The 18,522-nt window shown below is 43.4% G+C and overlaps 1 protein-coding gene across 1 annotated transcript in view; it reads left to right on the top strand.

The window, feature by feature from the left end:
* The window catches only part of PDS5A (PDS5 cohesin associated factor A), a 144,723-nt gene extending 131,822 nt beyond the window's left edge, over window positions 1-12,901 (top strand). Inside the window, exons 30-32 of the mRNA XM_045284096.1 lie at window positions 1,503-1,611; window positions 7,992-8,344; window positions 10,427-12,901. Coding sequence (XP_045140031.1) covers window positions 1,503-1,611; window positions 7,992-8,344; window positions 10,427-10,430 — 466 coding nt within the window. The 3' untranslated portion in view covers window positions 10,431-12,901. The remainder of the gene's footprint in view (window positions 1-1,502; window positions 1,612-7,991; window positions 8,345-10,426) is intronic.
* The last annotated feature ends 5,621 nt before the right edge of the window (window positions 12,902-18,522 follow it).

Genomic DNA, 18,522 nt, shown 5'->3' with positions numbered 1-18,522 from the left:
CTGAAGACAAAGCGGGTGCATAAGCAAATGTGGTGAAGAAAGCTGATGGTGCCTGGCTATCAAAAGATATAGTGGCTGGGGTCTTAAAGACTTGAAAACAAACAAGCGGCCATCTAGCTCAGAAGCAACAAAGCCCACATGGAAGATGCACACCAAGCTGTGTGATGATGAGGTGTCAATGGAATCAGGTTCAGGCATCAAAGGCCCAGAATAAAAAAATCGTATTAATGTGAATGAGGGCGAGTGCAGAGAGGAGACCCAAAGCCCATCTGTAGACAGTTGGACATCCCCTTACAGAAGGGTCACAAGGAAGATATGAGCCAGTCAGGGTGCAGTATAGCTCCAATGAAATATACAGCTTTCCTCTAGTCCTTTAATGCTTCCTCCCCCCACTATCATCCCAATTCCACCTTACAAATCTGGGTGTACGTGGATTTGTACACGGGTACAGACAGAGCTGTAAACACAGGAGATCCAGAGCAGATAAACCCCTTAGAGTAGCAATAACAGAAGGGGAAGGGGAAGATTGGAGGAGAAACGGGAGCCGACCACAATGATATCCTACAGCGCCCCCTCGCAGGGGATGGACAACGGAAAGTTGTATGAAGGGAGACATCAGTCAGTGTAAGACATGAAAATAATAATAATAATCTATAAATTATCAAAGCTTCATGAGGGCAGGGGGTGGGAGGAAAAAATGAGGAGCTGATACCAGAGGCTCAAATAGAAAGAAAATGTTTTGAAAGTGATGATGGCAGCAGGTGTACAGGTGGGCTTGGCTCAGTGGATGGATGTGTGGATTGTGATGAGAGTTGTACAAGTCCCAAATAAAATGATTTATTTTTTAAAAGACATGAGACAAAATAGTAATAATTTATAAATTATCAAGGGTTCATGAGGGAGGGGAAAAATGAACTGATGCCAAGGGCCCAAGTAGAAAAAAAATGTTTTTAAAATGATGACAACAAATGTGCTTGACACAAGGATAGATGGATGAACTGTGGTAACAGCTGTGTGAACCACAATAAAACGATTAAAAATAAATATTAATAAATAACTTAGAGTTAAAGAGATGGGAATGCTTGAATATCTGCCATATTGCCTTTCCTACTTGTCCGTCTGCAACATAACTCTACATAATATGAAGAACACAAACTAGGGTCAACTCCGGTATACTATGAGCTACACATGTAATTTTGGTTTAGGGTTTTAGTCTCCAACCTCACTAAGAGATATGGCTTTAAATAGCTGTAATTCTTATTTCTAGATGACCAGTCTTTTAGCCAGGTAGATTTTAAGCAGTTATTTTTGTCTTAGTTGTTACAATTAAATGGAAATCCAAGTTTGATAAACCAATGATCTATAACAACAGAAGATCCAAATCTTGTTCACTGTTGCTTGACTTGGCAAAGTCTCTAAACTCCATCTCCTTATCTGTGTATTGAGAGAGTAAACGTTCTTCCTGTGGTGAAATAAAGAAACCTTGTTTATATTTTCAACAGGGAACAGAGTTCAGAGGCAGCAGAAACTGGCGTTAGTGAAAATGAAGAGAACCCTGTGAGAATTATTTCTGTCACACCAGTAAAGAACATTGACCCAGTAAAGAATAAGGTAATTTTTTTAAATTTACAAGTGGCTCTCTCCCATGGAGATTCATATTACACCTTTATAGTAAGACTCCAGAGCAGGATGCTACCGCGCGCGCACTGTGCATTAAACCTTTACTCTGTGCTTCAGCTCTCCAGAACTCTCTGCCAACTTTGTTTTATACACGTTGATAGAGGGTCACGTCAAGGCCTCCTTCCCCATGCTGCCTCTCCCCAACACCTTGAAAAAGAGGATTTAAGTGTTTATAATTCTTGATAAAGTACTCTTGTTTCTCATTTTCAAAAGGGGGTGAGTGGGAGGGAAAGCAATGGAAGCCCTTGGTTGGGAAATGCTGGGTTTCTTCAGTGACTAGAGTGACCCCAAGGAAGGTGGGGGGAAGGGGTGTGCACAGCGTAATGAACACCAACAGTTTTTGCTGCGTTGTACAAATTGTTGAATTGCCAAATGTTTTATAATATACACAAGGGCTTCCAAAAGTTTGTGAAAACATAGAAAGATTAATGGAAGTTTTCCATGAACCTTTTGAAACTCCTTTGTATGTTTTCTACAATTTTTTTTAATGAGTTTAACTCAAGAAATAAATTCTGTACCATCTGAAATTCTTGTTGGTGCCTTCATTTAAAAGCTTTTTTTAGTATTAATGGGGAAGAGGGCATGTTTTCTGATATAAACTTCACTTAGTACAGATTCTTAATATTAAAAAATTACAAATTGAGTATTTTAAAGTAGTGACATTGTATGTTTTTATTATGTGTGGGGAGAGACAGGTAGCTATTCTATTTCAGATATGCAGTTTATAAAATGAATACTTTTGGCGATTTCCCTCACCTAACTCGTTGGGTCTCGGAACCCGCCTGCGGGCTCAAGATGCCCCGGTCCTTCTCTGCTCTCCCCTCCCGGGAGTTCTTTCCCTGCCTCAATAAAATCTTTCCCACTTCAGTAAATAAATAAAATAAAATGAATACTTTTGTATCCAAAAAATTAATTTTTGAGTGCTAAATTTTACAGTTTTGCTTTTAAATTTTTGTTTCTGAGTTCTAAGATTGACGACCTGCTTACTGTGGCACCACATTTTGCATGAGAGAAAGGACGGTAACCTAGTTGGTGGCACATGAGACAGACAGACCTGAGTCTGAACCCTGATGATAATCCTGGCTCTGCCACTCCTCTCGCTGCTGGGTTTACTTGGGAGGATGGGTTTCTCTTAGGTGCCATTCAGCTGTTCAGTGAGATATGACATAGCTCAGTAGACATGTTATGAAGATACCACAAATATTTCTCTTCTCAGAGAATCATATTCTTGACAAGCTTGTCTTTTTGTTGCCCACCATATGCTTATAATGATCATCAAATACTTTTGGTATTCTTGTCCTCAAATGCATAAATATACTAGGACAACAGAGCAGCTGCTGGTTCAAACCACTCAAGTGTTGGTTTATGGGCGAGCACTTAACCACTGCGCCACCAGGGCTCTTTCTAGGAATATATAGTTACTCCACGATACCTGAACTCTTGCTACACAAGTTGTCAATATCTTGAACCCTGAAACTGGATGTATATGGATACTTTTTTTCCATCACCCCCATCCCCCTCCGAATAATTTCTTGTATTTAGAGAAGTCTGAAGTGGTGGGTATGGTCAGATTTCTCAAGGACATTCTCATAGGACTTGCTACCCCCGAAGAGTGAGCAAGTGCATGGTCATGATGAAAAATATTCCTCAGCATATCTTTCCTGGCTCACCGTTTCTTAAAATGTCTGTGTAATGAGTCCCCACGATTGCCTTGTGTTCCTCATGAAAAAGCTAACAGCTTGTCCCTTTGGAGTCGCAAGACACAGCCGCCCCCATACTCTTCTCAGTTGCACTCGTGGCTTTGATTTTAACCTGCCCAGCAGTTCCCTCAGTAACCACTGTCCTGATTAAACCTTGCTCTCTGGATCGTATCGGTAAATCCAGGACTTGTCCCTGCTTATGATTCAGACCATAAAATGAGCTCAATATCTTTGATCGATCGGCTCCTTGAGGTAGGTGATCTTCAAGTGATGCTGTTTTATTCTAGTATACATTTGGGGTTTTGGTTGTTTTTTTAGAACCACCCTCGTGACTCTAAGACAAGTGTATTATTACTGAGAGGATTTGTCTGTAGCCATTCACTGATTGTAGAGACATGTGTAAGCATATTTTGTTTGAAGTTAACCTATGTAGGCATATACTAGAATTCTGTGAGCAGTTCTTCTTGACTTAGCCTTGTACATTACCTATGAAGAGGTGATATGAGGAAGCAGTGGTGGTTCGGTGACAGAGTTGCCACCTTCTGGGCAGGACATCCAGGTTTGATTCTAGGTCACTGGGCTTTGTGCACAGCTACCAGCCATCCGTCAGTAGAGGCTTGAGTGTTCCTGTGATGCTGAGCAGGTTCGGGAGAGTTTCCTGATTAAGAAAAACTAGGAAGGAAGGACTAGTGATCTACTTGTAAAAATAAGCCGCTCAAACCCTGTGGATCACAACAGTTCAGTCCACAGCCAAACACAGACCTGATGCAGGACTGTGCAGAACTACATACCTCCTGTGGGCATCACATCAGCAGTAGCTGATGACAGCGACGATGGGAATGCAGATACTTTGATGTTTACAGCAACTGCCAGAGAAAGTTCCCATCTGTGAGTGTTAGAAAGGCTCTTGTGTGTCTACCTAGTAAAATCTATACATGATTCCCATCAATGGGTTTCTTAATTCTAACTTTCCAAGTGGCTATACTTTTATTTTATTTTATTTTTTTAACATTTTATTAGGGGCTCATACAACTGTTATCCCAATCCATACACACATCAATTGTGTAAAGTGCATTTGTACATCATTCTCAAAACATTTTCTCTCCACTTAAACCCCCAACATTAGGTCCTCATTTTTCCCCTCCCTCCCTGCTCCCCCCTCCCGCATGAGCCCTTGATGGTTTATAAATGGGTATTTTGTCATATCTTGCCCTGTCCGACGTCTCCCTTCACCCACTTTTCGGTTGTCTGTCCCCCAGGGAGGAGGTCACACACAGTTCCATGTAATTGGTTCCCTCTTTCCACCCATTCTCCCTTTACCCTCCCTGTTTTGCCACTCACACCACTGGTCCTATAGGGCTCATCCGTCCTGGATTCCCTGTTACTTTTATTTTCTAATTCATCTATAGGATGATAATGGCTTTAGCACTTCCAAAGAATGTTGTGTTAAATTTGCTGTTACCTGAAGAGACGGGGATTATATATTCAGCAAGGCTTGATTGTGTCTCATCAGGCCCCCATTAAGTTTGTGTGAAAAAGTCTTCCTTCTCTCCATACCTATAACTTATAGCTGGCCAGGAGCCCTGCTTAGCCAGGAGCCCAGTGGTTCAAACCCACCAGCCACTTCTCAGCAAGAAGATGATGAGGCCGTGTGCTCCCATGAAGACTTACAGTCTTGACAACCCTAAATAGGGTCACTATGAGTCATAATCAACTTGATGGCAGTTGGGGGCCCGGGGGGTGTTTTGTTTTTTAGAACTTCCCGGTGATTCCTTCCCTTGGTTTTGGTATGTTTTTTTTATGTGTTGTTGTTAGGTGCTAGTGAGTCCCTTGCGACTCGTAGCAACCCTATATACAGCTGAACAACCCCCCTCCCACCCCGTCTGCGCTGTCCTCACAAATGTTCTCATGTTTGAGCCCATTGTCTGTGTCCACTGGTTTTCAGTACAGCTTGTCAGTAATCGTCCTCTATTTTACCAAGCATGAGGTTTTCGTAAATATGATTGTGAGTGGTTGTTAGTAGTTTTTTTAAGCACTATAATTTGTATGTGTCTATGTTGTTCTCTACTTGCTTTATTTTTTCTTTATATATACACCTACATACTTTATTTTCCTTTTTGATTTGATGACACAACGTTGCAATGAATATCTTATGTATTTGCCCTTATTGGTTTGGGTGTTGGGTGCTGGTCGGTAAAGTCTGACAGGTGAGACGTGGTATTTTCATACTGGAACGTGGGACGTTTGACCACCTGAGCATGAGAGTTTTGTCTTCTACATCTCCACCAATAACAGAGGTCACTGTGCTTAATCTTCCCGTAGGCATTGCTGGTGAGAAGGTAATGTGGAACAGCTACTGGGAGGGGGGTGTGGGGCAGGCGATAGCTCCTCAAAACACTACAATAGAACCACCCGATGACCCCCCCATCAATTCTCCTCTTAGGTGTAGGCCCCAAAGACTCGGAAGCAGGGACTCAAACAGAAAACTCTATCACTGTTCCTATCAGCAGTAGTCACAAAAGGTAGAAACCACCTACCATATATGCTCGAGTAGAAGCTGACCCAAATATCCACCAAGGCACCTAAATGTGCTGGGGAAACTCAGCTTATTCTCTAGTATATACGGTAAGTGCTCCTCAGCAGATAAAGACATTTTCGCAGAATTTTTTAAGGTACTTCATGTTATTTGTATAGGATATTCAGCTATTAATGTGACTGAATTGTACACATTAAAATAATTGAAATGTAGAGTTTTTGTCATATACATTTTACCACAATAAACTTTTTAAAGCGAAAACGTAACCCCTCTCTCTGAACAGTACGCACTGTTGTGCGTACTAGCAACCAGTCAGCTCGCCATTGCCTGCTGTTTGTTAGCCATCCAAGTGTGCTCTTCTGTGGATTTCCTGCTCATATTTTGTCCATTGTTAATGTATTTTCATTTCTGACTTACATTCTTTCATAATGATTTTGTTCTCTCAGTTTTTCCTCCCTTCCTATCCAATCATCATATAGCTGTCATGATGGGGGCCGGAGGTGGGGGGGGGGGCGCATTTAAGAACTGGAGGAAAGTTGTATGTTTCATCGGTGCTATACTGCACCCTGACTGGCTCGTCTCTTCCTTGTGACCCTTCTGTAAGGGGATGTCCAGTTGCCTACAGATGGCCTTTGGGTCCCTACTCCGCACTCCCCCTCATTCACAATGTAAGATTTTTTGTTTTTTAATGCCTGACAGTGATCCCTTCAACAACTTGTGACCACAAAGGCTGGTGTGCTTCTTCCATGTGAGCTTTGTTGCTTCCGAGCTAGATGGCCGCTTGTTTGCCTATAAGACCCCAGATTCTATATCTTTTGATAGCCAAGCACCATCAGCTTTCTTAAACCAAATTTCTCAATATGTCCTATATTTCCTTATATAGTCCAGCCAATAAAAACAAACCTGCTCCTTGGTCTGTTCCAACACATAGAGACCCAGTGTGGCACGAAGAACTGCTCCACTAGGTGTCCAAGACTACAGCTATAGGGAAGGTGCCTGCCTGCCTTGTCTTTGTCTCAGGAGGAAGCTGACAGGTTCCAGCAGCCAGCCTTTCACTTAGCCCCAGCAGGGCTCCTTCCTCATGTCTAAACTGAAAATCTACCACCTCTTTGTGTCAAGCTACTTATGCCAGTTGCTTAGTCTCTCTGGAACCCACCACTTCTCTTGTCACAGGGTAAATAATCCTTTCCCCAAAGATCAATTCTTTAACAAACTCTTAGCACTTTTAATTTATTTTATTTACTTATATTTTGTGCTTGTCCATTGTGGGTTTTGTTTTGGGTCTTTTTTGTATTGAAATGTAATTTTATTACTTGTGAGTATTTGAGATAACTTTATAGTGTATATCATAATGCAAAACTGGAAGGAAAAAAAGGAAATTACTAGCAAAAGGAGAAGATTAATGATTATTGTCATTAAAATTCTTTGTACAGAATGACTTACGTGTGGTAGTAGAGAGAAAGAACTTCGTAACACAGAAAGATAAATAATTATTTAGATACATAATAAAGAAAAATATGTTCACTGCCTTCAAGTCAATTCTGACTCATAGCAACCCTTTAAGACAGAGTAGAACTGCCCCTGTAGGTATAGAGACTGTAAATCTTTATAAAAATAAAAAGCCTCATCTTTCTCCTAAGGAGTAGGTGATGGTTTCAAACTGCTGACCTCATGGCTAGCAGCCCAACATGTACCCGGCTACACCACAAATTAATACCCTTGAGAAAATATAGCACTTTGAATATGCACCTATTTTTTTTTTAATTATGGATTTGGAGGGAAACACCCTTTCAATTTGAAATGGGTCGAAACCAAAGCTAAGCAGATCTTGTGTATTTTATATATATTGCCTGTATGTTTTTATAAGCGTTTACTGAACAAATTATATGTGGCATACATCTGAGCCTAGCCCCTACCTTTAAGGACTTTATTTACAGACCTGATGGCACAGAAGCAATGAACCAGAAAACCTAGAGTCCCAATTCCTTTAAGATCATTTCTAAATCCCTTTTTCCAGTACAGCTTGTTCGTGTTTTAAGAACTTGTGCTGATAGGATTGGCGTGTGCTCTTTCAGGAGATCAACTCTGACCCGGCCACCCCGGTCCCCATCAGCAGTGAGCGGGCCAAGAAGAGAACGGCAGCTGCCGCTGGGGCGGAGAATATTCAGCAGCAAACGGATGAGAAAGTGGATGAATCGGGACCACCTGCCCCTTCCAAGCCCAGGAGAGGACGGCGACCCAAGTCTGAGTCTCAGGGCAATGCAACCAAAAACGATGACATGAATAAACCTGCTGGCAAGGGCAGGAAGCGAGCCCCGGCCAGTCAGGAAAGCCCTGGGGGGTTGGAAGCAGTCAATGCCAAAGCACCCAAGTTGCAAGACGCAGCCAAGAAGGCAGTGCCACCCGAGAGGCAGATTGATTTACAAAGGTAGCACCCACTGTCCATCCCAGACTATGCCTTGAGACGCTTTGTCGATTACTAATTTGTATCAGTCAACCCCAAACACCTCAGCCTTTGTCCCCAGCATTAAGACAAAAATTTGGATAGCATTCTCCCCTCTGTGCTTAATTTAAAGTGGTGCTTGGTAGTGTGGGGCCTCTGTTTATTATCAAGGGGAATGTTATCTTTTACTTGGTGTTTTGCAAATGGTTGTGTGGCATGCAGAGATGGCAAAATGAAGGAGATGGAAGCCATGAAGCATGACCAAGAATACCCCGCCCTTGAACGGATTCCTCTTGTTACAGTTCATCCTGACATAGATTAACGTTTCCCTCCCTCCCAGGAAGCAAATTCAGAATTGCTCCTCTTGGGTCACCCTTGAACTACAATCTCAGATTCTCTAAACTGTCCCCTGTCAGTGTAGTTGTTCTCTACGGCTGTACTGTTAGAGCTTAGCCCCACCCTTCTTTTATTCTGCGTTCTTAAATCGTAGGCCCCTAAATGATTGTCATTTCAATTCTAGTTGCTTTACTCCCTAAAATGAATTTCAGTTACACGAAGTTGAGTAGTACTTTGGTACTGGCTAGAATTGTCTGAGGGGCTTCTAGGGGTCTATCCTAGTCAACTCCTCATCTCATACATACAAAAAATAATAAAAGACATCTTCTTGAACATGGGTTTATCCTGCCAGTAACCATAAACAAATTTTTTTAAGTTGTGGGGAAAATGTAATTAATGAATATTTCGAAGCCACCCTGTATGACTCTATGGGTAAGGAAATTAAGATCGAAAAGATTACTTCTCTCAGATCACATGGTGAATTCTACCTAGAGTTCCACACTGCCTTCAGTCCACGTGCCTCAGCAGCTAATGCAGACCCTGCCCCTGACTCCCAGTGGCCCATGGACTACAGAATTGGAGCACTGGGATCCACAAGGTTCTCATCAGCTGGTCTAGCTCCCAGTAACTACAGATACTTCCCGAGAGGGATTTGACATTCAACCTGTGTTTCCAGAAACTTGGTGTGGGCACACAGTTTACCTTTTGTGAGTTCTAGCTTATGACTTTAGATCACACACTTTGGACATGCTCACTTGGTAGAAAAGGACATCATGTTTTATAAAAGAATCGATAAAAGTGAGGTGGCCTATCAAATTTGACTCAATGGAATCTTTTGGTTTTTACATTGGCGATGTGGAGTGCTAATTCCTTGCCCCTAAATTAAAGCCTGCTTGGGGCCCCATCCTCCTGCAGCTTTCTAAGCAGAAGAGTAGGGAGGAGGCCAAGCCCAGCATGCTCTCAGGTCCTTTCCCCCAGTCTCAGCTGTCAGCGAACATCAGCGCCCACCTCCACGGGCGGACTCCCAGGGGTCAGAACTTGCCCTCGGGGTCCACCTGCGGGATGCCCTCTAACCTGAAAAACAAAGCAGGGTTCTCCTGGTGGGTGGGTGGGTTGTTTTGTTTTGTGTTCGCTCAGTTCAGAAATCAAACCCCACCCTGTTTTATTGTTTCTATGAGAGGCTTCAGAAAGTTTATGGGAAAATAAAATCCATTCCTTTTTGCCATGAACTTTTTGAACATATATTCATTTTGCCATATTGTCCAGTAAGATTTTTCTTCTGTGATACCAACTGTAAAAATATCAAGGTATAACATTTCCAATAAGTAACTTATTGGTGTAAGAAAATAGCACTTAGGGATGGGAATATAGGTACCTAAACGTATTTGGCCTACTACTTCACCCCCATTTCACACACAAAATTTGCTCAGCACCCCCCTGGCGATTAAAAACTGTGGTGCTTTAGCCCATAATCCAGGATAAAGTGTAGGTATCTGCTTTTGCAGCCCCCCTGGATTGATCGAGTGCCCACAGGGACTTTTAAGAAATACTTGCTTAGAACAATAGGGCCCCAATGGTGGTTTATATTGTTTTGAACCAGTGACGCCTCAGGGGGAAAGGAGAAAAGGCCTTTGGACGACAACTCTAGAAGCTGACATCATTCTGATCTGGTTTGGTTTCTTGTATGTGTTATTTTTAACTCTCTGCTTTCCCTTGACTCCTCTCCCCAAGGTAAGAAGAAAATCCATTTGCAAAGGGAGAAAATGAAGGCCAAACAGAAGCAGGGTCTGGCTTCTGCGACAACCTGGATTCACAGTGTCCCTGAAGAGAAAGTTAACTTTTAGAGAACACATACTTTTCTGCCTTGAAAACTGAAAGAAACTTCCTTTCCCTTCACACGGCCACACGTCCTTCAGTGGAAATGTACAGCAGAAACTGGAGAGTCGCTAAGAGCAACTCCATCCTCCCTCCTTGCCCCTCCCCAGACTTTTCTCGGGAAAAGTCAATAATTAAGCAAATTGCTTAACACTTGGTTCCAGTTCCTGCATATCTGGAGTTTAAAGCGCGTGATACACCATTAATTTTCATGCTGCATTTTTTTATTTTAAAGAAAGTAACAGGATGTCCTTACACTGACATTGAAAATTCATCAATTTTAGAGCCAGGAATTCCCATGTTTCACAAGAAAAAGAAAGTCTACTGAGTTAATTTTTAAGAAGAGATCAGATTAAATATTGCTTTGTTTTTCCTTTTGGAAACTTCTGTATAATTCTTTCTGCCTGCCTACTTTTCTGCAAAAATGAGATGTACAGACTGCAGTTCCCTGCTATGAAAAGTGATGTGGTGGCGATTTTATAAACGTTGCTTTCTGATTTTTATCAGAGTGAAAAAGAATTAAAATTATTATTGATTTGCAAGTAGTAACATTTTTTTATTTCCCCTCCATTTTAGTTTAATATAATTTTCAATAAATGTACATATCGTTTGTTTTATAAAGCATATTACTTTAAAATGGTTTTTACTCCTGTGATTATTAGAATGGTTGGAATTTTAAAGGAGTTAAAGGCTATCCGCATTTGGTTTTATAGTGTTTGTCACCAGATTTTTATTACTGATGTTATAAAAAAAGGGTGTTTTTTTGTTTTGCTTTGTTTTTAATAGCTGGACTTTGGCAGCTTGTAAGGAAAGCTGGAGGTGTTTAGGACTGCTCTCAGTTTTCAGCATTGTGGTATTTGGAAATCAGTGTTTTGCTTCTGTCTGCGATCTGGGCTCCATTCTCATTTTAGAAGATAATTGTGGCATCAATAGATTATGTTTCTTGGCATTGCTCAGCATAGGTGATGTGTGTATTTTTTGGGTACACATATCAGTTATATTTAATGATTGCAGAAAATAAATGCTTCTAGATGTCATACGGTAGTCCTTTTTAATCATTTTGGGTTGTTTTGTTTTTTGTGAAAGGGCTAAAGGCACAGAAGTAAAGAACCAGTTACAATCAGCTCTCTTGTTCATGTGATTGCTACAGGCAGCAATGAAGGCAGGCGAGTGGGGAGCATCCTGTCAGCATCCTGTTCTGCCCTCTGTCCTCACCCTGCAGGCTTCGCCTTGGAGCCCTGGCCCGTGCTCACTCAGTATCTGTGCAGACAGCCCGTGCCAGCCTAAGGATATGAGAGTATGGGTTGTAAGTTAGTCTTGACAGGGCATAGACAACATGGGGTATGAAACAGTGAAAGTGAACTGTGTTTGAAAGGATAATTATTCGCGTGGACTCTGCTGGCTGTTGACTGATCAAGATAAGTAATTCTTTTAATTATGCTGATAGACATTTAAAGCATCAAAAGATGGAGAGAGAATAATATCTTTTTTTAAAGCAGGAAACACCTCTCCGGCCCCTCATTGTTTCTTGTTGCCTCTTAGAACCCTTTAGAAGGAAAATATAAGATATTGCCTCCAACATGCTGAAAAGAGTATCTATGCATAAGTACCAGAGAAGTCCCTCAGCGACCGATGGGCATGTTCTGTATAGGAAGACTTGGCATCAGACAGCTTGATCGTTACGATTTTCCCCCAGCAGAGTGCATGGGGATGGGCCTGCCTTCCCTCTTGCTCCCACTTCCCCAGCAGCGCCGGTTGCTAGATGGTTGGGGTGCCCAGTCCTCTTCAGCATCAGGGGTGGAGGCACCTTCTCTTCTGCAGCATCTGCGAGTGGCCAGCGTCAGCAGGAGGGTGAGAAAGGCCCACTCCTGCCTACTGGCCAGATGCAACTCATTCCAGCACTCCCGGGAAGGAAGAGCAGGCGGGGAATTAGGTAAGCTGGTGGGAGGGACTTGTATAAGGGAAGTGTGTCCGTTTTCCTTGGGAAAGGAAAACAGAATCCCTTAGGAATTTGGTATTCACATCTCAGAGAACTACAACACAAAAGTGCAGACTTACATTTGAAAATTAATGTTACTCCTTTGTGTCTAGTTTGAAGCTTCTTGTATTTGTCTAAAACTACAAGCCAGAATTTTGTATCTCCTTTGATAAAAAGTGTGTATAATGTAAAGTAGTTTTGCATATTGTGCTGCACATGGGCTGGATTTTTAGATTTTTTTTTAAAGACTTGAAGCAGAACCTTGTAATTTGTGTAAATGATGAGTGTAAAATCCTACCATAAAATGCTACAAATATGCACTGTTTCAAATAAAATCGAGAAATGCAGCATTATGTAGTAGTGTGGAGCACTGAATATTCATGACCCTCCGCCCTCCAGTGTGTCACAAGCTAAGAAACTTGGGCTTCTGGAGTCTCCATGTCTTTTTTTAATTTTTAGTCTCCATATCTTATACGAAGTTCAATGCTACCTTCAGACTTCTTGGCCCGATGGCTGGGTACCCAGATTTGGCAGGCAGTGCCGTATTAGGAAATCACAAGTTCTGATGGACATTTGGAAAACGTGAGGATTTGTTTCTTAACCTGAGAACTTTTTATTTATACCACCTATGATATGTCTGTTTATCACTAATTTTAGAAATGCATATTTAGTATAATTCATTTCTAAGTCCAACAGGAACATTTACGAGGACTTCATTGTGGGGTGTTTCGGCTATTTTGTTGTTAATATGTAGGATATCCTCCTCCCCTGCTCTCTAGTGAAAAATCCTCTCATCCTGAATACACTGTCCTTTTGGGGGTGGCACTGGTCCCGTTCCCCTGGGGAAGCTGAGAAGCAGCCACAAACGAGGATGGATCTGGTCAAGGCCACCTTCAGATTGGTGGGAGCCAACAGACTCTGATTGTTCATTTCATCTGCCCAGGAGAGGCCAACATTAGTAACACCAAGACTGATCGATACCTTAGCTATATTACAGAAATACTACCACCTGAGCAGACCTGACTGCTCCAGGTGACCAATTCTGCCTGGATTCAAAGCCAAGACAGGCTGGAGAAGCAGAGAAGCCCCCTCCCTTTTCCATAGGTAATTGTGGGCCCCATTCCAATCACAGTGACTTCACGTGAGAGGTTAGGACTGTCCCTTAAGGTTTTCTAGACTGCAACCTTTTTTTTTAGCCCCAGCAGAATTAATGGCATAATTCACACATTCAATGGTTCACTTATCAGAAGACGTGTGCACTCAGCACCACGATCCATTGTAGAATGTTTTCTCCGTTCTTGTGCTCATTGTTGGCTTTCCGTTTCCCTTCCACGTCCCTGCATGCCCCTAAGGAGCCATTACTCCCAATTGCTTTCTCTGTAGATTGATTTATCCTGGATCTTATATATTCTTTAAAAAAGATAATAAAATAAAACATAAAAAAACCTCAATCGGAAAGGAAAAAATACTAAAAACCAGAACAAACTTAAATGGATCAGGAAGGAAATCAAATGATAAGTTGCTCAGTTTTAACCTAATGGTTTTAACCTAACGGCATCTGCAACAATCTACCTTCTGATGCGTTCTGCACGTTAGCGAGGGTGTGCACATCTTGGGTCCATGGTCAGAGTAGGCTGTGCTCATTGCGAGAGCAGATACTTGGGTCTTGAGTTGCTAGGTGTGTTACACTTAACCATTGCGTCACTAGGCTGCCACTGATAAAATGAGAAATGCCACCCTGGGGACTGCTTGTAGCCCCAATGGAGCCCTTGCTGAGGTGCGATTGGTTTTCAGTTACGAGGGTTTGGAACTGGTTTTCTCCACTGAGGGCTGCCCCTCATAACCAAAGACGAGAGACAGCCAGCAGCCCAGGGGTCCATGGTGGCTCATCAGGTGCTGGTCCTGGGAAGCAGCTCTGTGAAACTGACCTAGGTCTGCGAAGCGTAGGCGTTGCAGGGAGACCGCTTGGTGAGCTTCATGGTCTGCCTCTCAGCAGCAGTTGCCTGTGAAATCCACCTCTGCTGCGGTATTCCTGACCCGGGAATCACCTTGGAAGTGTCATTGGCCCCCATGCAACTCAGTTTCTGGCCTGTAAAATAGATGGTCACGAGGACATGTTGAGGGGAAAGTAAAACACCCTGGCAGTTGCTGGTGCTCACCCAGAGGAGGAGTCGGGATATCCCTAACTGACCAGAAACCTTCCGGCAGACACGCCAACACGCCAGGGCTTCTGTTTTCCAGGCTCTAGGCCAGCTTTTCAGAGCCTGGTGACCAAGTTTCCATTTTCTCGGTTACATCGCACACAGGTCAGCCTCCCCAAGGCCATCTCCGACGAAACACCTGGTCGTTTGTATGTGAAGCCTCCGGTTTGGAGAGAAAATCCTACTGCCTCCTGGGAAGGCGGAGCCCACTTAGAAAGTCCTCTGGCAGCTGACCCTGCACACATTCGGGCTCCCTAGGAGCAGGTACGTGCGGCTCTGCCAGTCAGACCTGATGGTGACACCACAGCGCTCCTGTGATGTAGGTTTGAATTAGAGTGGGTTAGCAACCATAAATTGGTACCAACCAAATCGAGGTGCAGGTGACTTTCCTGAGGAAGATGGCTGGCTAGCTGGCTTGGTTAGGGCAGAGAGCAGTGAAAGGCCACCCACCCCTCGTGTGCTAAAGGGTGGGACTTTGGCAGCGCAGGGACCTGTGAAACCGTTCATGAAATTACCCCTGAGAACACCTGAGCCGAAGGGCCCATGGCAGTGAGGTGCCCACTGCCATCCACGAGCGTGAAGACGCAGTCCCAATTCAGGGGAAGCATTTGCGTTTAAATGGGAATACCAAATTCAAAGAGGTTTTCTGGGTCGCCAACCTGTGAGTCACAGATGAGAAGAGTGAGGGTTGGAGACTTAGCGGATCTTGTTGGGAGGGTGTCATTTGAAGGTGCTGGATCCATTGCAGACACACCGGAGCAGTGGAAACAACTCACGCTCAGAGGAATCGCCCTCTTGTGTCCAGGACCACACAGTACAGCAGAAGTTTACTGTCTCAGTTCCGGGTGTTCTGTGTCTAAATCAACATGTGGACCCGCCAGGTGCCTTCTGACATCAGCATCTGGTAGCCCTGGGAATTCCTAATCTTTAGATGCTTTTAAGTACACCTGGCCATCCTCTTTCTCTGTGTCTCTTATTAGAAGGGCACTACTTAGATTGGATTAGGACCTACCTTACTCCTGGATAGGTTAAGTTCATTGAATAGCATCCTTTCATACCATCTTCAAAGGCATTCTTTTCAAAGGCCAGGTACCAGGAGTTAGGACTGCAACATAACTTTTGGGGGCCATAATTCAATATATAACACACTGTCTATAAAAATCAAAATGAAAAGCTGACCAAAAGTGTACTTGGTTTGTTAAAAAGGGAGAAAAGATACTGTTAGGTTTCCGGAGTCGGTAATAACCTTGGTTCTTGGCTTCGCATGATGAAAGAATTCACGCCGAAGCCTGTTTTGTAATCCATGTGGGTTTTTATGAAGGGCAGGACAAGTTTCCAGTTTTACAGTCTCAAAGGGGTTCACAACTGGGCCAGAACAACCACGTGGAAAAGAGCACCCATGCGTGCAGATTTTGGGGGATCACCAGAGGCCCAAGAACCCTAAAGTCTGAAAGCACATGGCCAAGATGCTGTGGGCCTCAAGTAGACCTGGAGCAGGTGCAGGTGCATCTGCACAGTGGAGAGAGACCTGCCCCCTCTACCTTCCTCTGACCAGGAGCAGGGTAAGAGCATCCCAGAGTGTGCTCTCTCCCTTTATTCCAGCCCACCCCCTGACTTGGGGAAGGTGTCATTGTTCATATTGGTTGACCCTATTGGCTGAGTTAGGCCCACCTGGGTGATGTCATGAACCTGGGCCTAGTTTGACCCTCCCCGGTGTACCTCCCACCTGGCTCAGGGGCTTGAGTACCAGCATGCTCAGTTTGGGGTCTTCATAGGTGTCTAATGGTTCCCTGATTTCTTTCCAACCTCCTCTCTGGGGGCCTTTGTAGTCAGGGGCGGGACAATCCCCTGTTCCTAAGCTAGCTACCTAACAGTATTTTATTAACACTAGCAATTCTAAATGCTATCAGTAGTGAAATACTAATCGCCACTTAATCTGCACCCCTTCCCAATTGTTTTGGTCTAGGTCCTAAATAATTGTTGGAGTTACTGTTGAGTTTTATTAACACAGAGGTAGACTTCCTATCTGCTCTGGAAGCAGTACAGCCTGAATGACTGAGAAGTGGAGATGGTGAGACTCTCATGTACTGGGCACATGTTATCAGATGGGACTAGTCCCTGAAGAAGTAAATAAACAAACAGACTCATAATGAGCCTCTGACAGCCCAGAACTGCCCCTGTGAATTCCAAGGTTATAACTGTGTATGGAAGTAAACAGTCTGTCTCCTGAGGAGTGGCTGGTGGTTTCGAACCTCAAACCTTTCAGATCTCAGCCCAGTGCATCATCACTACACCACCAGGGCTCCTCAAAGAAGTAGAGGGTCAGCATACAAGAGCAGGGGCCTCAACAAGATGATGGACACCATGGTAGCAACATTGGGCTCCGGCAGGAAAGAGTGTAAAGACGGTATCCAGGGCCACACAATCTATTGTTCTCCTGTCCATGCGTTTGCTCTGGGTCAGAACCAACTTGATGGCACATAGCAGTTTAAATCCGCACAGTTTCCATGTTTTGTCAGGTAACACGCATATTCTACCTCGTCGTGACTTGATGAGCTCCCAGTGGCCCTGATCGAACCAGACTGCGCAGCATGGGTTGGTTCTGAGAGCACATTTTTAATGGTTCCGAATTGTTCAAACTTGCTTCAGGCTCACGCGCCAACACTTGTGGTACGACATATGCCTATCTGTCAACACTAAATTCAAAATCTGGAAGGAAGGAAAGAAGGCATTCTTTATATGTGTGGGTCCAGCCCCATATCCGAGGGGTCCTAAGGGGCAGTTGTGTAATGGAGGGGTACATTAAAGAGACAAAGCGTGCAAGGCTCACTGCTTTCATGTTGACGAGAATAAGAGAGTAATGTATTCTCTCCAGCCTCATACAGTCTCAGGTGTGCAAACCACAGTAAATACATATGTAACAGGAAGGGGTATTACAGCAGTGGTTCTCTGCCTTCCTCATGCTGTGACCCTTTAATACAGTTCCTCGTGTTGTGATGACCCCCCACCATAAAATTATTTTTGTTGCTATTTCATAACTAATTTTGCTACTGTTATGAATCATAATGTAAGTATCTTATATGCAGGATGTGTTTTCATTGTTATAAATTAAACATAAAGCATAGTGATTAATCACAAAACAATATATATTGTGAAATATTTACTGTTTTCCGATGGTCTTAGACAACCCCTGTGAAAGGGTTGTTTGACACCACCGCCATAGGGGTCGTGACCCACAGGTTGAGAACTGCTGCCCTAGGACATCCAGATGATTAAGAAATTGTCCCATTCCTTAGCACCTCCTCTCAGGCCAGTGCCTTCTGGAAGGTTGAGAACCCACTATATTGGAGGCATACATATAACAGGAGACGGAGAGCTCAGGGTATACACACAATAGGAGAGGGAGTCACTAGAGACATACATGTGACAGGAAAGCACATAAATAACAAGATGGGCAGGCTCTAGGGTTAAGATGGTAGCCTAACTTGGTCATCTCTGAGCTAGCTTGACCTTAAGTGTCCCGTGCTCTTCTCCAGAGGACAATCCATGATCCTTATCAGAAGACAGTGGGCCCTACTTAGGGTGGGACAGACAACAGGGTCTGATTGCTCTCATGGCAGACAGCCTGCAGGCACATAGTCTTCAAGCAGCTGACCTTCAAGAGTATACAGTGAACCCTCGTTTATCTCCGTTAATCGGTTCTAGACCCTACCGTGATAAATGAAATTCCATGAAGTAGGATTCCTTATTTGTAAATCAAATATTTTCGTAGT

This window comes from Echinops telfairi, unplaced genomic scaffold (genome assembly GCF_000313985.2).
Source record: "Echinops telfairi isolate 266 unplaced genomic scaffold, ASM31398v2 ScPeMD7_7468;HRSCAF=8506_0, whole genome shotgun sequence".
In the NCBI taxonomy this organism is placed as follows: Eukaryota; Metazoa; Chordata; class Mammalia; order Afrosoricida; family Tenrecidae; genus Echinops; species Echinops telfairi.
The sequence above is the reverse complement of the archived record's forward strand: the minus strand, read 5'-3'. Positions and strand labels throughout refer to the sequence as shown.